Here is a 23,157-nt window from a genome sequence, read left to right on the forward strand (position 1 = left end):
CAGGCCCGGCGGCACTGGGCCGCCCGAGCCCTCACCCGGCCTCTCGCCCCTGACCGAGGCGCCTCTGCCGCCTTCCGGATCCCTGCCCTAAGGCTCCCGCACCGCCCGCCTTGCCCGGCCCTGGGCAGGACCCCGACCGCATCCCCTCACACCGCCGCCTGCCTCCGGCTGCTCCCGCCCCTCCCCCGGCGGCAGACAGGCGCACGCACCGCGCACTCACACACACAGACACACACACAGAGACAGCACCGGGGCGATGCAGCTTTAAAGGGGCCAGATGCAGCCCGCGGGCCGGCCCACGTGAGGCCGGTGAGCTCCCTCCGCCCGCAGCCCCGAGCTCCGCCGCGGCCGGGAGACGCCAGCGCCGGGGCTGGGCGGGCTGAGCGGAGCGGAGCGGCTGCCAGCCCGCCTCACGCCAAGTTTGATCGATAACCCCCGCCCGGCCCGGGCGGAGCACCCTCGCCGGCTCCGCTACCCACCATCTTTGGGGGAAGTCCTTGCGCTGGGGGGGGGGCGCTGCTGGAGACTGGGGGGGAGAAAGCAATCTCGCAGCCAATGAGCCCTCCCCGGCTGGGGTGAAGACAACAGGAGAGGGATTTGGGGAAGGAAAAAAAATAAAAGAAAGGAAGGAAGGAGGGGGACCACCCTCCTACTACCTCCGCCAGCATCGCCACCACCATTGACACTACTCCGAGTCTCCAGTTGCGCCCATGCCTGTGCCGCCAATTTCGTTTTAGGGGCTGAACCGCAGGGGATGAAGAAAATGGGGCAGAGCGTGCCCCGGACCCTCCTGCTGCTGCTGGCGGGGCTGCTGGGGAAGGCTCTGGCAGGGTTCCCCAACACCATCAGTATCGGTAAGCGCCCGCCGCGGCACCGCGACCCGCGGCTTTCTCCCCCCCTGCAGCCGAGGGGAAGTTGTGTGGAGGGGAGCGGGGGTGCAGCTCCGGGGCCAGCCCCGCTCCGGGTCCTGCCCGTCGTTGCGAGCGAGAAGCAGAAGCGATGCCCGGGCTGCGGCAGCGGGCGGCCGCGCTGTCCGCTCCCCTCAGAGCGGCTGAGGATGCGGTCCGTGCTCATGCGGAATCGCGCCCTGAAGCAGCGCATCCCGTGTAGCAAACAACGTGAGGAAATCACGGCGCCTGTCTGCAACGGCGTGCCCTGATCCCGGGGCCGGTGGAGCTGTGAGGCTGGGGCGCCCGGGTGGTACGGGGGACTTTCCCCTGCACCTCCACCGGAGCAGCGCTCAGCTCTGCCTGTTCTCCACCAGACCGCTTAAAGCCGCACGTTTGCCACGCCACCCGTGTCCTTAGCCCATAACTCTACAGAGACGTTATTTGGGTAGTCTGGGGGTAATTTAGGAGCACAGTTCCCCGAGTTGGACTCTTAAATCGGCGTGCGGGCATCCTGTGGCAGTGGTCGGGTGTTAAAGGTGCGCCTGCAGCTCCCGGTGACTCCGGATCGCTCCGGGGGCACCTGGATGTGGTGTATGGCTTTAAAAGCTTAACTTTGGACTCGGAGTACGTATTTCATGTACGTGCTCTGTCAGAATTATGTGCTCAGGCTCAGCCTGCTCCTGCTCGTTCTTTCATGAGATGTGCGGTATGCAAATGAGACCTATTGCCACTGTTTCTCCTCAAAATTGGTTCTGAAATACCATTTTGTTTTGTTTTGGTTTGTTTTCAATCCTAGGTGGACTTTTCATGAGGAACACTGTTCAGGAGCACAGTGCATTTCGGTTTGCTGTGCAGTTATACAACACAAACCAAAATACCACAGAAAAGCCCTTCCATTTGAACTATCATGTAGATCACTTGGACTCTTCCAACAGTTTTTCAGTGACAAATGCTTGTAAGTAAATACATGCTTTAAAATATATATATGTATTTATTTGTTACCTATCCTTGCATTCATTTTCTCCCGGATAGCCTGGCTTTCTTGTTCATACAAAATAATGCAACAAATGTGTGTACTGGCATGATGTTTAGTAGATTTGCAGCTTTATATGGTTGAATAATACCTTAGAGAAAGTTCTCTCACCACTTCTTTTCACCCTTTTAGTTTTGTTTTCCAGAGAAACAACCATCTTATTTATATAGCAGCGCTGTTTAGCTGTGATCAATGAATTGCTGCTGAATTAACATCCCTTTTCTGTTGAGGCTACAACCTAGCTGTGTGAAACAGCATGATTTCAAATAAAACAAAACCAGCTGCTTAGAAGTGACCTTGAGGGGACATGGTAGAGGGGCTTACTTGCCTTCTCTACCCTGAAATACTGGGTTATTTTCTTACAGTGAGAGTCCTGTTAAAAGCTGAGACAATTGTAAACTGACAAATACTGTTAGAGCAGAGGGGAGAGAAAATGGAACCAGAACATTTAGCGTTATGAGAAATAGCTCTGCACAAGCAGTACATACATAGGATTTGAGTCTTTATTAACGGAAGTAAAATAGAACTTTGAGTAGTGTTAATGTGGTGTTAAAATGTGAAATCGCTTTCTGAAAGGCTGGTGCATGTTCTGCATTTAAAAAAGCATTCCTTTAGCAATAGTAATTCTTGAGCGCTTGGTGTACTGATGCGTCCAAGTTCACTTCTATACCTGTTTTATGGTGAGCCTTTGAAAATGAATGGAGTCTTCATGTGAGGTAGTTGCATGCCCTTTGCAGAAATATGCCTGTACATCATCTAAAGGAACTCTGAATGCGATGTACTAACTTTGTGTTATGAACAGGAGCCCTGTTTATATACTCACAGTATAAAATGCTCAAAGAGGAAGCAGTGTGCTAAAATAATCAAGTATTGGAGTAGAGAAAACTTGCTTTAAAACAATTTAATGTTTTGAATATCTGATATTTCTTCTTTTTTTTTTTCTTCGGGGCAGCATATTTCTTATATTCCTGTCCCATGCTGCATAATTGGAAGGCTATACAAGTAGACACTTTATTCTTCTAGGATTTCAGGTATTTTCTGAGAAAGTTGATGGTTAGAAAATATTCAACAAGGAAATAACTTGGAAAATTTTGGATTGGTATTCTAACATATCCCCCATGTGACTGGTTCTTGCTAGTGCAGTGTTACACTTTTTAAAGGGCTTTGAATTAGGACCTTTAAAACTTTTGTAGGGGGGTTAATTATATAATATCCAATAAAAATATTTGGTAAAGTGGAAAAATGGTAAGTAAAAGCGTGTCTGTATTTTGCATCTTACTTTACTAATCCTATCCAGCCCCAACAGCTCTTACAACAAATATCAGACTATTAATCCTCAAGCAGTGTAATCCCTTCAAGAGGCTGTATCTCAAACATAGTTTCCTAAGTATCAATTATATGGATTTAAACTAAATACATTAAACTGCTTGGGCGATTAATTATTAAGTGTTTTTTTAAAAGTTCTAGCAGCACTGCTTCACAGATCCCCCCAGACAAGTGAACCAGAGACTCCTTCAGAGGCGATGTGTTATTTGGTCATCACGCTTCTTACCTGACACCTAGTCATTTTTGTCATTGCTTAATAAAAGCTGTGGCATTTTTAGTCACATGAGCTGGTTTTCTGTAGTATAGGCCTGTACGTTCCAATGCACGTTACCAGTGTAGTAAAATTGGGAAAACTTAAATCTCTGGAGAAACCATAGACCAGAGAACACCAACCTACAGTAACCTATATAAAAATAGAAGATGTGAAAAAAGAAACAGAAGGAAGAAAATGAAAAGGTGACCTTCTCTATAGCTATGTCAACCATCTGGTAATACTGGTGGTAGGGAAAGAATGCAGTGAGTCCAAGTCACCAGTCATCTAGGTCTCAGTAGCTCAATATAAATAATATAAAAAGAAAAATAGAACAGTTGCTCTTTTTGGGTCTGGAAGCAATTATCTTTGAAAGTCAGAACACTCCTACATATCAGTGCATTACAGTGAACTAATAGCTCCTCACACTACCTGGCTAACATGTAGAACATTGTGGCCTAAGTACCCTTAATCACATCCTCACTTCCCAGTGGAGTGGTAGATAATTTCAGTGTGCTGCCATAGCCATGAAGGAATTATTCCCACAACATTTTTACTTCTCTTAGAGATAAGCATATATTTTCTCCAGAGCTGTCACACAGCCGTTTGATCAATATTTGCAATTGGCAGAGATCCATAGGAGAGGAACCTGCAGTGACTCTTGACTGCCTTCGCTGGAGAAGGAAGGCTGTGACTGACTTTGTGGTTGAATAGGTAAAGGAGCTGAAGGAAAATTGGAGAAATTGTAGCATGTGTAGCTTGAGCCTTGGGCCTGTACTGGTCAGTATCCATAAATACTTTTCATTCTTTGCTTTGATTTATGTTGACTGTAGTAAGTGTTCATGTGTGCAGGAATTGAGGGGTGCTCTGCTCAGGAAAGACTTATGTTCTTACCATACAGCTGCATATCCCTGTTGGTGCAATCTGGTGCATTCCAGAGGCAGGAGAAAAAAAAAAGTCTCTTGTGAAGTATCCTCATGAGCCAGAGATAAAAAGCCCACCTTAGGCAGGTCTGATTTGGCAATATCCCAGCATGGGAACAAACTTGTTTAGAAGCAAGAGAAAATTCCTGCCCTAAGCCCCTCCCTCTCATTCCTTTTTCAGTTAAATTATGCATAATTTGATTTATGTACATGTATTCCCTGCTTCACTGCTACAGGGAGCCCCTCTCTGTGTATTTCATTTACAAATATGCCTACAGTATTCATCCACTCTGTATTTATCTTCTTACCTATTTATTTAGCTGTACAATGTCTTAACAGAGAGAAAATACAAGCACAGATGGAAATTCTGATGTATTTAAATGTGAATTGAAGTTTATCAGTGGGCTCAGGGAGGGAGGGGATTTATTACATCTTTGAAAATATAAAGCCTTTTGCCACAAGGAAAGAAAAACAGAAAGGAAAAAAGTTAGCTTGACCTGTGAATGAATAAAATCAAGTAAAACGTGGATGTTATATTTTCTTCGAAAAAGCTCGTGTAGGGAGGGAGATGGCTTTTTTGGAATGACTATAACAACTCAAATGTATAAATTCATCACTGGAGCATCTCTTATGTTGTTCTTATAACCTCTGATAAAGGATGTTATTATTAATGTTGAATTATGCGTGCAGTTCTGCAGATCAAATTCCCTCGAAATAACCCACGTATGTCTTTCTGCTCTGCACTTGTAGTGCACTATACTAACACTGCTCTAGCCTCTGCAGTGTCAGCTCATTAGCACACAGATCTCATATTCCCTCTCTGCACTGTCATTGCAAAAAATTGCTGTTGTACACCTTTACAGCCAACAAACGTGCACTTGTGATATGTACAGTTTTCAAGAAATATGTAGGAAAGTCAACCTTCTACATAGTCCTGCTGGAATTTCTCAAAATAAAGCATTAGTTTTCATTAAAATCTGTTGATCATGTAATGATAGTGGTGGGATGTGTATGGGTGAAAAGGGGCTGTGATTGCAGAATCTAATTAATCTACAGGCAGATTCCCTCTCTCGGCTAACCTATCAGCTGCAGATTCTTGTCCTGGCAATTTTTCTGAGTCATTTCTCATGTATCTTCTGAACCCAGAAGGCTTTTTGTGTTTTACCAAATGATGATATGTAGTGTTTTTAACACAGGCACTCGTTCTTTAAGAGACAAAAAAAAGAAGATAGAATGATACACTTATTTTAAGTTGCTAAAATCTTGTAAGTGCATGCTTTTTAAAGGGGTCTGACTTTAGACTCTGTTAGGAAATTTTTCTTTAGCATCCTTGCAGTCCTTGTGTTTAATCTTTGAAATACAACTTAGAAGGTTTTAGTAGAAAAAGTGACTGATTGTTGTTAGAGAGCATTGCAGAGAATGATACCGCAGGACTAGTAGCAGGCAATTTTTTTCCTCTTTAACTGTATTACTCCCTTTTCCAAAGCACAGGTGCGCATATATAAATAAATATATACATCTGAATACTTACACATATGCACACACACACACTTTTTCTTTAGGTGCTACTCAGCATTTATTTTTGCTAGTGGGCAGATACTTGCTTCCCTTGCATCTGTATGCTCTTTGGCCAGCTGGCAAAAGACACAGATGCTGAAAGTGGTCAGCTCCCTTCTGCCAAAAGCATAAGCATGTCTCGCTAGAGTCTTGCCAAGTTTCAGCCATGTACTGGTGGTTTTGTGTGAGTAGAGACCGTAGGGTAGATGCCTCACTCTCATGGTAAGGAATGCACTGTAGTTTCTCCAAGCATCCTGGGGTAGAACACCTGGAAATGGGCTTTCTACACAAACCATTACAGATCCCTGAAAATGCCTTTTATGCTGCAGAACGTGCTCAAGTGTTGTGTGTTATTCCTGTATGACGATCAGCAGGCTTCAGCTTAGGGGTCAAAGCTTTTGCAGTATTGGGCTATGTCGAAAAGTGAAGGGTGTGTTTCAACTTAAGTTTTTTTGTACTTCATGGTGGAGGAGATGATTTGTCATTAAGCTGAATGTGATCTTTCTGTTAGTAGAAGGACCCATACAGCTTTCAAGTATGTTTTATTATTTCTTAATTTTAAAATAAGTTGACTCTTCTTTCTCTCCACCTTTGCTGTATGCATAGCATTTACATACCACTTAGATGTTAGGGTTCCATTTAACTCACATTGTAGATGAAAAAAAAAATCTTGGACACTTCTATGAGAAACTTTGAATTCACCAAATGAATGAAGAATTAGGCATGATGAAGAGCACCATTCAGTTGTTCAGTTTCAGGGAAATTTTGTGCAGATCTATAGATGAAATTGTTCACTTTTCCAGTAGAACACTGGGCCTGGGGACCCATGAGACTATTGGCATGAGCTGGAGAGCTACCGATTAGCTACACATTCCAATAAAATGTGTAGCAGCTGTAGTTTATCTCTGGGAGGAAATGGAGATACCATGATGGGAAACAAGCCTGTTACAGTAGCTTTTAACAACAACAAAACCCCACAGTTTTGTTGAAGGCTGCCTTGGGATCTTGTCCAAGAGCCACAGAGAACAGTGGGTTTCTTTCCTCTGGTTCATGGTGTTCAGTGTCTGGGAGGTGGGAGGCCTTCTTAGTGCAAGTGTAGGACTGTTACGCAAGAAGGTGTGAAATGAGGGAGCTGATGTATCTTTAATAGATTCTTTATTTTCGCAATCCAGTGATTTAACATTTTTCCATTTAAAGTACATATTTTGTCATTACTGATTTTGGAATGCTAATTTTGATTTAGTCAGGTGTCCTTAAAATGCTTTAGAATATGTTATTTTTAAAGCAGTAACAGTTTGGTTTCATAGTTCAGTTTCAAACCAAGCCAAACAATATAATGAAAAAGTCGTATTCATTTATTGTGATTAAGATGCTTATGTTGAATTTGTATTTGGCATTTAAGTTGCAACCTAAGATCAGTACTTTCTATGCTGCTGTGAAGTACAAATCACTGGAAGTCCATGGCTCCATTTTTAAGAGAACTCAAAAGGCAGCCAAAATCTCTGTGCCTATTGTTATGAGTTCTGCTATCCAGGGTCTTTTACCTCCACTGGATCAATATGGCAGTCTAAAAATAGGAATATAAAAATGATTGATCTAGATCTAGCAAGTGTCTGTGAAACTGTGATGATCACCAGTGAAACTGTTTCCAGATTTCATCTGCAGGGATTCTTTTTCTTCTAAATGTGTGTGTTACGTTTCCTGTCAGAGGCAGAGACGTGCTTCCCTATGTTATATCACCTGCTTTATGTTATTGTTGATCTCCAGAATATCAGCTGCCCTAGAAACCTCAAACTTGAAATAAACTTGAAGCTTTTCATGTGCTGATGGAAGGCTTCAAAGTAGACACTCACATTTGGCTGTTTGTAATCATTGTAGTGTGGGTAGTAATATTTATCACATAGCTTCACAGTGTGTGCTCTGGCCTGACTGTATCGAGGAGTTTGCAGATATTTGTGTAGTACCAGAAATGCAGAGTTCATTTATCAGTTTGTTGTTATATGTGAAAGATCCAGAGGTGCATGCCTTTTAGTTGATCTTAACAATGTAATTATTATAATAATTATAATATATTATAATAATGCAGTAATAATGCAATTATTAGGGCTAAAACTATCATATGTACACAGCAAGAGAGAAACAGGTGATTAGGTTTCTGTGTAAAGAGGAAAAGTAAATGGAGGAACCAGTTATGTGAATGAATCCACCTAGCAGTTGTTCGTGCATATCCTTGTGGTGTCTGAGACACTGGATCTCTTTTATCATCATAACCACTTCTAAAATAGTGAGTGCACCGTGCAGCCCCTACACGTACACTGCACAGGAGGTGTGGAAACCCTTATGCATGAGGATCAACCTGCAGGGATGCTGTGCTGCGGATAACTTGCCCAGACACTTGCAGAAAGGGTGAATTGCTTTCCTAGAGGTGGATGATAGCTGAGGTGAGGACTTTTCTGCTGGAATGGAGTGGCCTATCTGATTACTAGTATGTAATTACTTTGCTAGACTGGATGCTTCAGATATGCTGATATGCTGAAAGTTTTCTGTTTGTTTGCTGGTTTTGGTTTGTTTTTTTTCAAACAGAATTTACAAAGTATTCCCTTTGTGACCACTTGTAAGTTACGTGATTGCCTTTGGATGCTTGGTCCTGCCCTTGTGTTGGGGTTGTATTTGTTGGAGTTTATTCAAAGGTGGCGTTTGAAATTTTGATAAAGAATTAGAATACAAATGCAGGGCTGCATGGTTACTTTATTGTCTTGAATCCTCTCCAATACAAAAACTGTCTTTAATAAGATACGCAGGTATCTGGGAGAAGTACCTACACTCTGATGGTACGCAGTCCATGCATACTTACGTCATTCCATGCATACTTCATTCTTTTCCCAGCTTTTTCTCCTGGACTTAAGTATAAAACAGTGCTTGCTGATTTCACCATCAGTAGTTTTATTTATATGCAAACAAGCATTTGGGCCCAGCCCATGTGGTAAAGGGACTGAACCTGGGCAATTGTGGAGTCTTCTGGTGGCTCTTAGCATGATTTGGAGTAAGTCAGTTTGTACTTTTGGTAGTGCCATTTTGTTATCTCTCATACAAGGGTAATACAAATTTACCCTTATCAGACAGTAATGTGGGGCTGTTTGCAGTGAAAAACTTGGAGAGCTTTGTCTAACAGCATCTTTTTCATTTTACTGATCACTTCTTCCACTTCCCTTCCTAAAACAACAACAAAAAAAGCCAAAACCAAACCCAAAAGCTAAACAACCCCCCACCAAAACTCAGCCTACTCTTCATGCTTCTGAAAAATTAATTGAAATAAGCACTTGCTAATTAGCTGTCCTTGTCAGAAGAAGATGTACATTCCCACTGGTGGACCTGGGAGAACGTGTGTCACAGCTGTACAGCAAGCCCATCTATCACTTGATAAAGGAGAAATTTTCCGCTCTTTACCTGAAATAAGCAAAGCTGCGGGAAAGGAAGTAAGTTCATTATTCAAAAGTTCTTTATCTCCTGCACATCCTGGATCTTTATTGGAAGTATGGTCCTTTCTTCTACAGCACAGGATATGCCCAACTTGCCCACCTGACCCATGCTCGGACTTCTTATTTGAGCCATAGGAGAAGAAGCTGTCTTGATGTGGTGGTGCCTGTTCATTTCTCCCAGTGAGGTCTACAGAACATGATATAATGTAATCAGTACCTCACAGCTGCCAGCTTTTCCAGATGTACAGCACTGCATTTCAGGGCTGGTGCCTTCCAGGATTTCCATGTCTGATACCCATTTCAGAGATCTTAGTCTGAAATAGGTGCTGCAGCCCACTTAGGGAATATGGATTGGGTTTTATGAATTACAGAATTGGTGCATCATGACACACATCCCAGTTGGTTTCTGTACCCTGCTGTGTATGCTCAAGTCCTTAAAACTTTTTGCTGGTTGTTGTTGTGTTTTTCTTCTGCGGGGAAGTGCAGGGGGAGAGATGGCTTGGGAAGAATTGGTAATTGATAAGTTTTTTCAGGTGATGAACTGTCCAAAACTTCTCTACAAGAAAACATGGTGAGATAATGGTTTTTACTGACTGCAGGGTTTTTGTCTTCAGAGGCTTTACCACTTGTGTCCCCAAGTTTGAATTCTAATGAAGTCTGATGGTTAGAAAACTCAAGTTCATGTGCCTTCTTTTTTTCCAGCAGTTAGATGAGAGCTAATTAGAATCCATTGATCTGCAAAGGACTGACCTAGGGTCTAACCCTGAATTGAATCAAAACTGTTACGGGAATTCTAAATTGTCTAGCAAGTTTAATTTACTCAACCATCTTTCTCTAGTTTTTATGCAGCCAGGGAGCATCTCTAGGGTGCTTTACTACCATTGCGGAGGATGTCAAAAGGAGTTGGACCTAATGAAATGCTGAATGAGTGAGCAGTCAGCATAGTACCTGCTATCCTACTTTGAATTCCTTTTTAAAACATTGCTTTTTGTGCCTATTTCCATATCATTTCTTGATGAATATAAAATAATACTAAAGAGAATAAAATTACAGAGGTGTCCTGTGCCACCTAATCCTATTTCTTTCCTATTTTGGCCACATCAGCAGAGTGATCCTCATGACCAGTGGTAGTATTTATATTCCTTGGCCAACTCAGACCAAGTTCCTCCATAGAACCATTGTTCATCCCAGAATGTCATCCTGCATGACTTCAAAAACACGTGATTGAAAAGGATGGGAGCTGTGCAACTTGCTAATTTTTTCAATTCAGATGTTGTTCCAAAAAGGTTTTAAAGATTAGCTTGGGATCAACCAAAAAGTTGGAGAATTAAAAATAAAAGCTTTTAAAATAGTTTCAGACTTCAGACTGTTGACTCAGATTCAGTTGAAGCCAAGTATTTTGTTTTGGAAATGATGGGTTTTGGAGGTTGTACATTTTATTCTTGACTGAAACAATTTGGTGAAGCTTATCCCAGTTAGCAGGATGTTTCTGCAAACAAGAATCAGTCTTTTTCAGTGTAAAAACACCTGTTCTGTCCTATTTTTATAATGACATATAGATGATAGATGTGGAAAAAAGAAGTGTATGTTTGGAAGAAGCTGTCTAGGTTTTTTCAGGGGATAGAGTTCAAGCTGCTTGTGATGGATTTTATGGATAGATAGTTTTTGTCAGTTGAAGTATGTATAGCATGTCTTTCCACACCATCTACAGGCAACTTACTTTATTACCCGGAGAGGCAGGGAGATAAGCCCAAAATTGATCAAAATGATACTAGTTAACCCTCCTGAAGTTTTCCACTGCTGCAGTTTGGCGCTCCAGGTGCAGAAATTGCCTTGTTTAAAGCATGAATCAGCGTAGCTTTACTGCATGCAGAGCGTAGTAAATGTAGTGATGGTTTCTACAGCCACAACATCCTGTTTCAGAGGTGTGCATTCATATGCACCAGATGTACTTTACTGCCACTTGTTTTGTACTGTGTAACAGAAAAAGAAATTTCATGCAGTGATACTTGGGCATATCTGCAGTGACCACTGGGACCTAGATGTTTTAGTGCTTCATTATTCTACCCTAACAGAACGCAAAAAGCAGTCTCTTTGTATCCCATTAGATAAATAGGGGCAATCAAGATACATAATGGAGTCTTGCTGTAATATGATTTACACCAGGGTAAATTTGGAGTAGCTCTGGAGGGAGGTGAAGGAGTGAACCCTGTAAAGGGTAAAAAAAGAGTGGTTCCTCATGGGGTATTCCTGGCTTTAAGCCTCTGGCTAAGTGGGGGACGTGGGTCCAGGACAGGCAATGAATTCTTGGAGGGAGACTCGGAGCATTTTAATCAGTAGCATACCTCTACTCCAGGACTACCCAGGTTGTCCAGGCTCTTGACTTCAACAGCTAACTGAATACACCCTTGTGTAGTATTGCACATATTTCCTCTTGGAACTTTGGGAAATTTAACAAGATATTCACGTTCAGCAGTAATAAGTGTCCCTTTATAGATGATGCTGGGTATCTCAAAAGTATCTGTAATAGACTGTAGTGCAGAATCTGCCAAGGAAAGATTTTGTTTTCCAGTTGAAAGAAAATGGTGTAAATCAAGCAGTCTCGAGTGGAAAGTGCTGACTTTGCTTTTAGCAGGAGTCACCTATACCTTCTCTACTTTCAGATTTTAATGTCTCTTTTTCCTTTCCCCCATATATGTATTTTAGTAGCTGTGAACCTTTCACTACTTTTCTCCCTATGCACCAGTTTATGGATTTTGCAGTTCTTGTATGAAGAGAGGCTGTGTGGCATTAAAGACCATAGACTCATTCGTGAAATTTAACTCATTGTGTCTCTTATGTGCTTGCATGATGACTGATTACAAAACACTACACCTTTTTCTGAGTCGCTCTAGAGGTAATTCAAGAACAGATATATGGCAAAACGGGGTATTTTGGCTGAAGCATAAAGCTAACATTTGAACCTATTTTCATCTGCAAAAACACCCTGCTATTTTTAATGAATAGGCAACCTATCATGGGTTGTGATGCTGCTAACTCCTGCAACCTGGTCAGGTTCCAGCTTGGATGAGTATCAACATAAATCAGTTAATCTTCTGGAAGGTTTATTCAGATAAATTATCTGCACTTCCTGTCTTCAATTCTTATTGTGGTGTTCTGCAGTGCTAGCCCCTGTTTCACATAAGATGCATTTGAGATTTGAAGCAATCTGCATACGCAGGAGGATACAGTTTGATATTAAAGTACATTTTCCTTGTGGGCTTTTCTGAAAAGATACTATGCTTCCTTTGCAATGTCTGGAGATTCCCTGTGTTAATAAGAATTTTGTTAGCTGATTCCAGAATCTGCTGCTCTGGAATAATCTGCCTTAATCAGGATCTCCACATGAATTTAAAAATGGCATTTTTCTGGAAAAAATTGCAATCAGGATTAATATGACTCCTCCTTTCTACTATGTGGTCTCTAAAAATGCTTCTGTCAGCCCTGTGTATGTCCTGTGTATGCTGGCTTGAATTCAGTCTGTTGCAACATTCACTATAAGGGGATTAAAATCTTGTTGGAAATGACTTAATCAGAATTGATTATTAATTGTGTTTTCAAGAAGCTTGGGTGAAGTTATGTGTGAAATATGAAACTGTCATTTCAGTTTCTCAGAGATTCAGCTGTGTAATTCAGTGTATGTGGAGTAGTCTTGCAAAAAGCATTGGAAAGCTCCAAAGACAGGAGACCTCCTCTTGCAAAATGGATGTGGGAAAGGCTATAGCAGTTTAAGATTCTCCCCTGCTATCCTGCCTGCCTCATTCCTGGATGAAAGGTGCTATAGAAGTGTAAAACATTAAGATGAAACCTCCTGGGTAATCAGGACTGTGACTTTGTTCTGCATGACAGAGAGGGGCCTGAAATTGAGCCACTGGTGCCTGCCTTCACCACTGAGCCTGCCAGCAAAAGGGTCAATTAGTGCCAACTGCAGGAGTGCGGCTCCCTTACAAAGGCCTGCGTCCATTTAGAACTGTTCATTTAAGCTCTCATTATAGACTTCAGGTTAATAGCAGGGTTCATTGCTACCTAATCATTTACCTGAAAGTGAGAGGTTTTATTTTACCAGTTTAGCTCTCCTCCTACCGAGTTTGTTTGGGGTGTTTTTTCTGACTAAGTCCAACGTTAAATCTCTGGAAGAAGTCTCTTATGTTGTGCTGTGATGATTACAGTTCAAGTATGTAGAGATTTATTGACAGTATAGAATAAAAAGTAGTTACTTTATTGCTTTGATCATCAATATTTTAAAGATCTGCAGCTTGATAAATCCACCCATTCTTAAAAGCTGGATTTTCCTTATGAATGTCCTACAGACAGTTTAACAGTATAATTCATTTTAAACCATCCGATGACTTTCTGTTTGCAAAGGCAACTTCCACACCACAGCCTGTCTCATTTCCCAGAGGTGTAAAGGCACCAGCTGAGTTGTGAGCTCCACTGTTTGTCCACTGGAAAGTGACTGTTCTCTTTCTGAAGAAGTTGGTGCCATTAATCGTTTTGCTGTTGGCCATTATGCTAGAGACATCCCACTGAAATGCTTCCTTGGTGGGGCTGGGTGTGCTGATCGTCCTTCACATCATACCAGCAATAAGCTTGTTAAGTTGGGTAATGCCACAACTTGAAGATTAATTGCCAGGATATAAATTTTCTGAGCAACAGGCTTTAAGACTGAAAAGTGATTGTTTATGGCCATAGATGGAACAATGTGACTGTTTAAACTTGGCCCAGCGGTTTGGTTACCTGAATGTATGTACACAGTGTTGCTACCTGCTCAATAGTCTATGCAGAGGTCTTGGGCACTTGTCTCGAGCTCGTCAGATGGAGTTTCTTTGGAGAATTGAGCAGTTAAAAATCCCAAAGTTGCTCACGTTTCTCAGAAGTGACATTAGTTATTCCCAGGGTAGGTTTACTCAGGTCACTGGAGCTTTGTTTGAATCCAGTTTGATTTTGAAATGGTTACAAATCCTTGGGATCGTGTGAGTTCCCTGCAGAGCTGGAACTGCTGTAACACTGGAGGGATTCCGGTGCTTTCGGAAGAGCCTGTGTGTAAATACAGTAACTGGGTGAATGAAAAGCCAGCAGTGTAATTCTTCAGCATTAGATTCTTGAAGCCTGCCATGCCTTTAGCACTGATATGAGACTTTGCAGCTCCCATTGATAACCCCCTAAAACAAATGGCTGAGATTAGTATTATTTATAGATAACCACAGAGATCATTCATTCCTCTCAAGCTGTTTATTTTTGGGCAGCCCAGTGAAACTGATGAAATTGCCAGTTGTCTGAAATGCTACTGCCAGTTGTTTGAATGAACAGTATTGATTACAGTTACAGGACTATTCATCTCATACTGGCACGCATACAATACATGTATTATAAAAATGTCTCTGTTGACAGCTGGGTTATGAAATGATACACTGAATTATATGTCCTTATAGGCAGTGTATACATAGATGTTTCTCAATCCTAATTCAGAATTATTAAAAGTTACTTGAAGAAATACAGAATGGAGTATCGGACTCTGAGGAGTATTATAGTACCTTCGTTAGAAACAACCAGCTAACAAATTTATGTTGAAATCAGCTGACACAATGAAACCCCAATAAGTGCTAACTGATCTAAATTATCTTCTGCTGTGATGGTGGAGAAAATTTTATTTTATTAATGAGTAAAGGATTTCTTAGGTGCAGATACAAAAGAGACCGTTTAAATCTACTCTGTTACCACAGTTTTGCTTTAAAAATCAAAGAAAACCTTGAGGCAAGCCCTGTTTTCAGTACATATGGTGGTAGTTTTCTGACTTCTTAGCAAATACCTTCATCTTTGACTTCTGTATTTAAAAAGATGCGGTGATGCAGCGATCGTGTTCGTCTACACTTACCCTGAAAAGTTTTCCATCCTTCATTCTGTCATTACTTAATGGCGTGTATCCCAGTTGCCTGGGTTGCTCCACCACATCAGTTTTTGCTGTGGGACTCACTGGAGGGAAGCTCAGCAGATGGCCCTTTGGCTGCAGCTTCTGTCCCTTCAGTGGAGCAATCTGCTGTTCTAACTCAAAATGGGTTAGAACAAGCCCCAAAAGTTGAAATAAAATCCCTCTTGTGTCTTAGAGGATGTGACCTTCCATTTGTGCACTGCTGTATGTTTGAAGGATTTGTATTCTGAAAAACTGTTGACTATTAAATAAAGATTAGAGAGATTTTAAGTACTGTGCTTGAAAATTTCCATTATCTTGCTCTGTAGTCACGAGTGATCAAAAATAGATTAAAACAGTCAAAACATATATTTATTTTTTTTTAAGTATTACTAATGCTTTCTTGATTGTATCTGAAATAGCACCACTGTCTCCAGTAGCTGCTCTGGGAGCAGACTTTCCCCCCTATTTACCTGAACTAATAGGTACATTGAACTTCAGCAATACACAGTGGTGACAGATGTAACCATAGAATACTTGGGTGTGCTTTAACATATATTTGCAATTGTAGCAAATTTAAGTAACTGCATTTAAGGTTTCATAAAACATGTAATTCCAGATCACAGCTGGAGTAGATTGACTTACCATGCCTGATGTAAGTAGATCGGAGCAGATTTATATCACCGTGATTCTTAAAATGATGCCTTACGGTTCTTTTGGGCAGTAGGGTCGGTAGAAATCTTTACGAATTTGTGCGGTTCAGTTGCCAAAGGTTCACATTCTCTTCAGTTTGTGTTACCTGTGATAGCTTTCAAATGGAGTATTTTTGTTTTTATCATAATTTTGGTTTTCCATGCCATAAACTCAATTCCCTGAATAGGAAAATATGTTTTTCTCTTGTTCTTTCTTCCTTTTTCTTCATAGTGTGAGATTTTTCTTTACCAATAAGTACTACATTTGTAACCATGAAAGAGCTTCATTTGAGTATCTCTTGTCACTGGCTTCTCAGATCTTAGCAAGTTGCTTTTCCTCTTTCCTTCTGCTCAACACTTCTGCTTTTTGTTCCTTTGTATCAGCCTCTGCAATGAAGCTGTTGTAATACAACCACATTAACTTCATGGTGGTTTATTTTTGGATTCTTTCTCTAAAAATTGAATTTCCTGTTAGGAGATGGGCTATTTACATATTTACATGCTCATCCTCTATAAAAGTGGATCAGTGAGCAGAATAAATATCCTAGACATTTATGGGAGAACAGACACCCCACCCCCATGCTGTCAGTGTAGAGGTGGATTCTGTTGGCAATTTGTGTGGTGCAGTGGTTGACAAGATACAGTAGCAAGGATAAAACATTAGCTGTCACACTTGGCAAAATTTAGGGTCTCTTCAGCTGTGAATGGCTGTGCTTAATTGTTCTTGAAGGATCCCCTGCTGAAATGATACATCAGAGCAGCACAGGCTGAGCAGTTGTGATGTCTGATCTTGCTCCTGCTGCTCATGAGCCAGGTATACTGTAAATGCAAACAGTAGGCACTCCCCTTATCTCTAATTAAAGCATGGATGCAAATTTGGCCATTCAGCTGCAGTATCAAGTTACTCAGAAGCTAACATGGTAGTTGAAAAGTGGATATTTTTGCTTGGTACATATTCTCAATACCTTTGCTTTTCTGGCATCCTCTGCCAGATGGAGAAGAGGAAAGAAAAGATATGAAAAAGTGTGATGTTTTCTACAGTTCAACTCAGAGTAAAGAGGAGAATTTTCTGGGAATTCTAAGGGAAGGTGGCTTTCCTGAAGCATTATTTTCTCATCTTCTCTGGAGCTGCTCTATGACTCACTCTGTCCTGGTTGTCCTTTAAAGGTGTGAGATCAATTATGGCAATAAGGATTACATGTAGTGATTACCCGAATTCTTAAGAAAACAACAGCAGAGGTGGAAACAGGGAAGGGCAATATTGTCATTTATATAGGGCTTGTAGCTAAAAGTCTTTACATGTGATCTTCTTCAATATTATATGCACTTCTCCACAAAGGCATTAACAGCTTGTCCATTGCAAGAGCCAATGTGACCGTGTGTAGTCTCCACCACGAACTTCCATTACAAATCAGACAAATCTCTGCTTCTGGATCTATTTATTGGTTTGTCTTTCTAGAGAGTGACAATATGTGGGCTTGCTTAGCTTAAATAACTGGTTATTTTTCAGACCTAGTTGGTCACAAACCCAAGTTCTTCATCTGAACAATCTACTTGAATAGATGACCCCGGAAAGCTTTTTCTAATCTTAGGCAACAATATAACAGAAACCCTGATCTAGAGGAAAAAACCTTGCCTTCTAAATCGTGTTTCCTCATATGGTTGATTTTCATTATTTTTAAGAAGTCTGGATTTTATTTTTATTTCCTTTCAGAGCAAACTTGTTTTTATTCTTTTCCACTACAATTGTGTCATGGATAAAATGCACATCTCCTGTTTGTGCAGACAACATCTGCTTACATCAAGGACAAAAATGTAAAAATTGTATGTACAGCAACATCATTGTGTAATAGTACTGTAATCAGTAATATTTTTTAATAAGCTACATATCAATGCCATTGCTCAGTTCCTGAGAAGAGTCTCACAAAGGTGAGTGAGATTTTATGGGGTGAGATGAATTTTTCACTTGCTCCCTGAGTCTCCCAAAACCTATATTCAGAAATAAATCTTTTAGGAAGAGAATTTAATTATCTTGCATTTCCCATGTCGCTGGCTCTAATTAACTGACTGTCCTTTGGATTCTCTCCCTCATTTGGGAAGTTTGAATGGATTCTGTATCTCCAACGGTTTTAGAAAGAGACTTCAGAATGCGGCTTTTCAGAAGACTACAGCTCTGTAGAATGTGATTAGTTTCCCTTATTGGCTTGACCCAGTGCATTTATTGTGCTTAGCTGAAGTCATGGAAATCCCAGATACTTTTTTGCAACTGTTTGAATTGTCCATTTGGTAAAAGAAAATATTTTTATTGTGGCAGTTTGATGGTTTCTTTATATTTCCTAATACTATATTCCATGTTACATTTTTATTCAAAGTCAGTTGTGTGATAGCAGGCTATTTTTTGTTTGAGAATAGTATTGGGGGCTGGGAGGGAGGAAGGAAAGGACCAAGTAAGTGAAGAGAAGCCACAGCTTAGAAAAGGATCCAGAGCCAAGAGAGTTAAATTACACTTCTTTTTAAGATGTGAAATTGCTTCTAGGGCACAACCTTGGTGTGTTTGCTGGTGCTGTTTTGAAAGATTTTCAATTACTGTATCATGAGCAGAGTTTATGGAAGTGTTCTTTCTGAAGAACAGAAATTAAATCATACTTGCTTCTTTTGGAACTAATGTGTAGTGTGTATCCATATATTCATGGCTGCTGAATTATCCTGCTTCTGTCAATCTATCCTGTTCCTCTAGCCCCTCAACAAAACATGAGGACAGATTCACAGTATTTTTGTTTCCTCCAGAGTAAAAAGGAGGCTCCTGTCAGCTGTCCACCGTACGAATTTATGTATAACCTGAGAATTTTGATGGGATGAAAGATTTTTATCAAACACAGATTAAAACAGAATAAAATCCCAAAGCTTCTGTTCTTAAAGTGATGCTGAATTTATGGATTACATATAGAGTGTGTAAAATGGTCTTGCCGGCTGTCCTTACTCATAGCACCAACATGACTGTCATTGAAATGAACCAGAGGCGAAAAAGAAACATTTCTTCTTTTTTTCTTTTATTTTTGCAAGTAGCAGCAAATTCTGACTTGCTGCACTATCACATACCTGTGTTTGTTAGTCCCATCACTTTCTTCTTCATTTTTTAATGCAGTAACAAGAAAGAACTGTATATAAAAGTATGCTGTTAAATCCATTACAAAATTTAAGAGGGCTGAGCTGAGTACGACACCTGAAACTGCCTTGAGAATCATCTTTTGAAACTGAGTTTGTATCCAGCTGAGGATGGAACAAATACATTGAAGAGAATGATAAAAAGTAGCTGGAATAACACAAATTTACTACTTGAACAAAGGAAAAAAACGTTCCAATGTAGTAGCTCAGATCCTGATCGCTTTCTTTGATAGGATGGTTTCAATAGATTTTAATTTCGGGCTAGTTTCACTAAGCTATGGAAAAACAGAGAACCAGGAAAGGGTCATTGTATTTGTTTTTAGATTATTTTGGTGGTTACAAAATAATCTCAGCACTTTCAGTTCATGGAGTTTGTAGTTTGGTTTTGTTTGATGTGGTTTCTGTAAGTCTCAAGTAAGTCTCAAGACTTATTGAAAAACTGGACTGACCGTTCTTAACTAAATGTAGTGACAGCCAAATTGCATTTGCATTTCAAGCATGTTTTTGCAGACTTTTCTTGGTTTAGTGGAAAACTGTAAAGGACAGTAGCTTGCCATATGTCCATACAGTAACTTCAGGGCTCATGGTTATGTTCCTAACCAGAAAGGGTGTTGCAAGTATGTTAAACTAATGAGAAAGATCAGAAACAAATTGGAATATTGTTATATGTTTCACGTTTACTTACTGCAGATTCAACAGTGTATTTAGCCCCAGAGGCAACAAATGGCATAACAGAAGGACTTGAATGCCTGTTTTTGTTTTATAGGTGATCTCTGTAGAACAGGAGGTAAGAAATAACTGGCTGGGCTTCTTTGCAAAGCTTGAAAGATCTGATGAATTTATCAGTCCTTTTTATGCAGTTCTACTGGAGGATTTAAATCTTCATGTCTTCAACTTATTAAATTATTATGAGAAAGTCATTCTATTATTATCAAATTCATTTTTCTTATGCAAGTTTCTCTGCTATTTTTGTTATAGCAAGGTATTGTCTTACTGATAACATTGCTGGGGGAACAGGGCTCGGACTGCCTCGTGTAAATTGAAAATATGCAGAGAAATAAGAGTACAAGGAAGTCTTCTGTGCCTATAACTGACATTTCTTGGAAAATGAGATCTCTTATACCTTCTATTATAGTCTGGAGAGACACTTCACTTAGTCCATTAATCTTTCTGAAAAGCTTTACTGCCTGAGTTCACCAAATAAATCTATTCCAAGACCTAAAAAATTTTCAAGTACCAAAAAAAATAATCTGTTGATGGGCCATTTTGAAAAGTTTGACACTGTCAGGGAGTCTGTTTGAATATCAGAGTAGGAAAATTCAGTAACAATAGCCTAGCATTAGCTCTGTAGGATGTATTAGCTTAAACAAACACTAAGACACATTATTATAGTCCTTTCTTTTGTCTGCTGTTTTGATGGGCAGTATAGAATTATGTGAGATATATATGTGTGTGTAGTGTGAGAGAGAGAGTTCCTGGTTTGGAACTTAAGTTTGTGATGAGCTGCTTTTTGTCAAGTGACGTGAATGTGTCTCTTGATAACTGTTAACACTGGTTTTCACAAAAGAAAAATATTTATTTTAAATTTAAACTAAAATTGGCAATGATACTTGCAAGTTAGAAATCAGAGTAATTGATCTATAAAACCTGAAATATATTGTGAATTAATTTAAAAGAAATCAGTAAAGCAGACACTTAATAACCTTGTATTTGGTAGGTCAAGGGTACATTTAAAGCGAAGCTTTACTTACAGTCTCTGACTGGAGTCACATACCAGTTTCTATTCCGTTGTGCATAGTAAGCTGATTTTTTTTTTATTTTAAGCTTACCTAAAAGAGAGCTGAAAAATTAATAGAGTTCATTGAGTTCGTGAAACAGTTCCTCCTATGGTTACGCCTGTGCCTGCTGTGAATAAAGGCTTTCCTGTCTACCTACAGAGCCTAGTCGTGTTGTCCAGAACTGTCAGTGTTTCTTTCCAGTTTGTCAGCTCTCGGTAAGATCCTTCCTAACCTTAGTCCAGTTTTGTTCCATGGTTGACCTCTGGCAGTGCTGCAAACAGGGGATAACCAGCAGCTGGGACAGGAATTCAGGGTGATGATGCTCTTCTGGAAAGAGCTCATCTTGCAGCTTACTGCAGAGCTAGAGTAATGATACAGCCATATGAGAACATTCCTCAGGACAGAGAAATTAAAAAATTAACAGCTAAACTGCTACAGTTAAGCTGTTCAGTGCTGGTAGACTGGCTATGGGGACTACTGTCATAGGGATGCACAATGCCATTTTAAGGCTGTTTTCCCCAACTTTGTACTGATCTGGGTACTGCACAGTTGTGAAATTCATCTGCTTGTTCCTTGGGTGAACAATGCCTCCTAAGTAGGCTAATTCAGTATGATATGTCAAGGACTGGTTGAGAGCTCTGGAAGATTCACTGAAGTGACTTACTGAAGGAAGGATCCACAGTGCATTGCTGTCCTGGGTTCAGCAGTAGCAGTCATTTTTCTCCTTCTTAGCTGGTGCAGCGCTGTGTTTTTGACTGTCAGCCTGGGAACAGCGCTGATAACACCGATGTTTTTAGTTACTGCTCAGTAATGTTTAGTCTGACCAAGGACTTTCTGAGTCTCATGCTCTGCCAGGGAGGAGGGGAAGCCAGGAGGAATCAGAGAAAGGACACCTGACCCAAACTAGCCAAAGAGGTATTCGATACCACAGCACGTCATGCCCAGGATGTAGAACTGGGGGCAGTTACCCAGAAGGGCTAGATCACTGCTCGAGTTGGGCTGGGTATCAGTCGACAAGTGGCGAGCGGTTGTATTCCCTTCCTTTCTTATTTCCCTTATCATTATTATTATTGGTGGCAGCAGCAGTGGTTTGTGTTATACCTTAGTTACTGGGCTGTTCTTATCTCAACCTGTGGGAGTTACATTCTTTGGATTCTCCTCCCCATCCCTCCAGGAGCAGGGGGGAGGAAAGTGGGGGAGTGAGAGAGCAGCTATGTGGTTCTGACTTACTGGTTGGGCTTAAAACATGGCAATTGCTCTTTAGAAATTCATACCTATTTTCTGCTGTAGTGATTAGAAGTTTTTTTTCCCAAGCCCAGAAAAGGCTTGTGTTGCTCTGCTTCTCTTCTTTCAGACTTACCCCTGCCCTGACCTTCTTCTGCCACCTGAGTTTATAGAGTATTTTTTCAGGATGCTTGGAATTTATTGTATACAAGCAAGGTGCTAGCAGCTTTAGTGATTCTTGTGAAAAGCTGGAGAGGAGGATTGTTTAGGTGCTTGTAATAAATGCTGTTATTACAGTGAGATTTGGATTAAGGATGGTAATGAATCTCTGAGACTGGAGCATGTCCATGAACCAAGAGGATAAGAAATGGGTTGGAAGCTAGGCTTGATAAAGATGGTTAAAAAATAGGTTGAAAAAGTAGTTATTTTAGTACCAACAATGTTGCTATTTTAAATAAGTGTATATACAGACAGAGAACCATTATGTAAAAACAGGCCTATGTTTGAAATACAGAACAAATTATTAAATCCAATCTAGAAACTCAGAATGTGAAAATACTACAAAGTTTGCAGTGAGCAGACTGGCTAACTGTACATATGAAACAAGAGAAGTTCATGACATCACTGGTATTGTGAGTATTTGGTACCCATCATGCGCAGTCTGACCTGTCAAATTCCACTTTTTCAATCAAAAGAAATGCCAGTGTCTTCAGATGGTTTTGGCAGTAACGATAAAAAAACATGGGGGGAGGGGCAATGAACCTGCTTTTGCACATAAATCTTCCATTTCCTTGAGTCACTTTAGGTTTTTCAAGGAGCACCAAGAATGAAGGCTTATGAGACTCTTGGGTAGAAGGATGTGGATGCAAAGCAGGGATTGTAGCTCACTGATT

General features: G+C 40.6%; 1 protein-coding gene across 3 annotated transcripts in view; it reads left to right on the forward strand.

The window, feature by feature from the left end:
- Positions 1–518: 518 nt before the first annotated feature.
- The window catches only part of GRIA3 (glutamate ionotropic receptor AMPA type subunit 3), a 146,137-nt gene continuing 123,498 nt past the window's right edge, over positions 519–23,157 (forward strand). For 2 of the 3 annotated variants that reach the window (XM_061358092.1, XM_061358093.1), the window contains exons 1-2: positions 520–854; positions 1,687–1,845. In XM_061358092.1, coding sequence (XP_061214076.1) covers positions 755–854; positions 1,687–1,845 — 259 coding nt within the window. In that variant the 5' untranslated portion in view covers positions 520–754. Of the gene's footprint in view, positions 855–1,686; positions 1,846–23,157 lie in introns of all 3 variants that reach the window. The other variant, XR_009726233.1, reaches the window with a different exon arrangement.

Source organism: Neopsephotus bourkii, unplaced genomic scaffold (genome assembly GCF_033783945.1).
Source record: "Neopsephotus bourkii isolate Nb327-2 ecotype Australia unplaced genomic scaffold, CSIRO-AGI_Nbou_v1 NB_936, whole genome shotgun sequence".
Classification (NCBI taxonomy): domain Eukaryota; kingdom Metazoa; phylum Chordata; class Aves; order Psittaciformes; family Psittacidae; genus Neopsephotus; species Neopsephotus bourkii.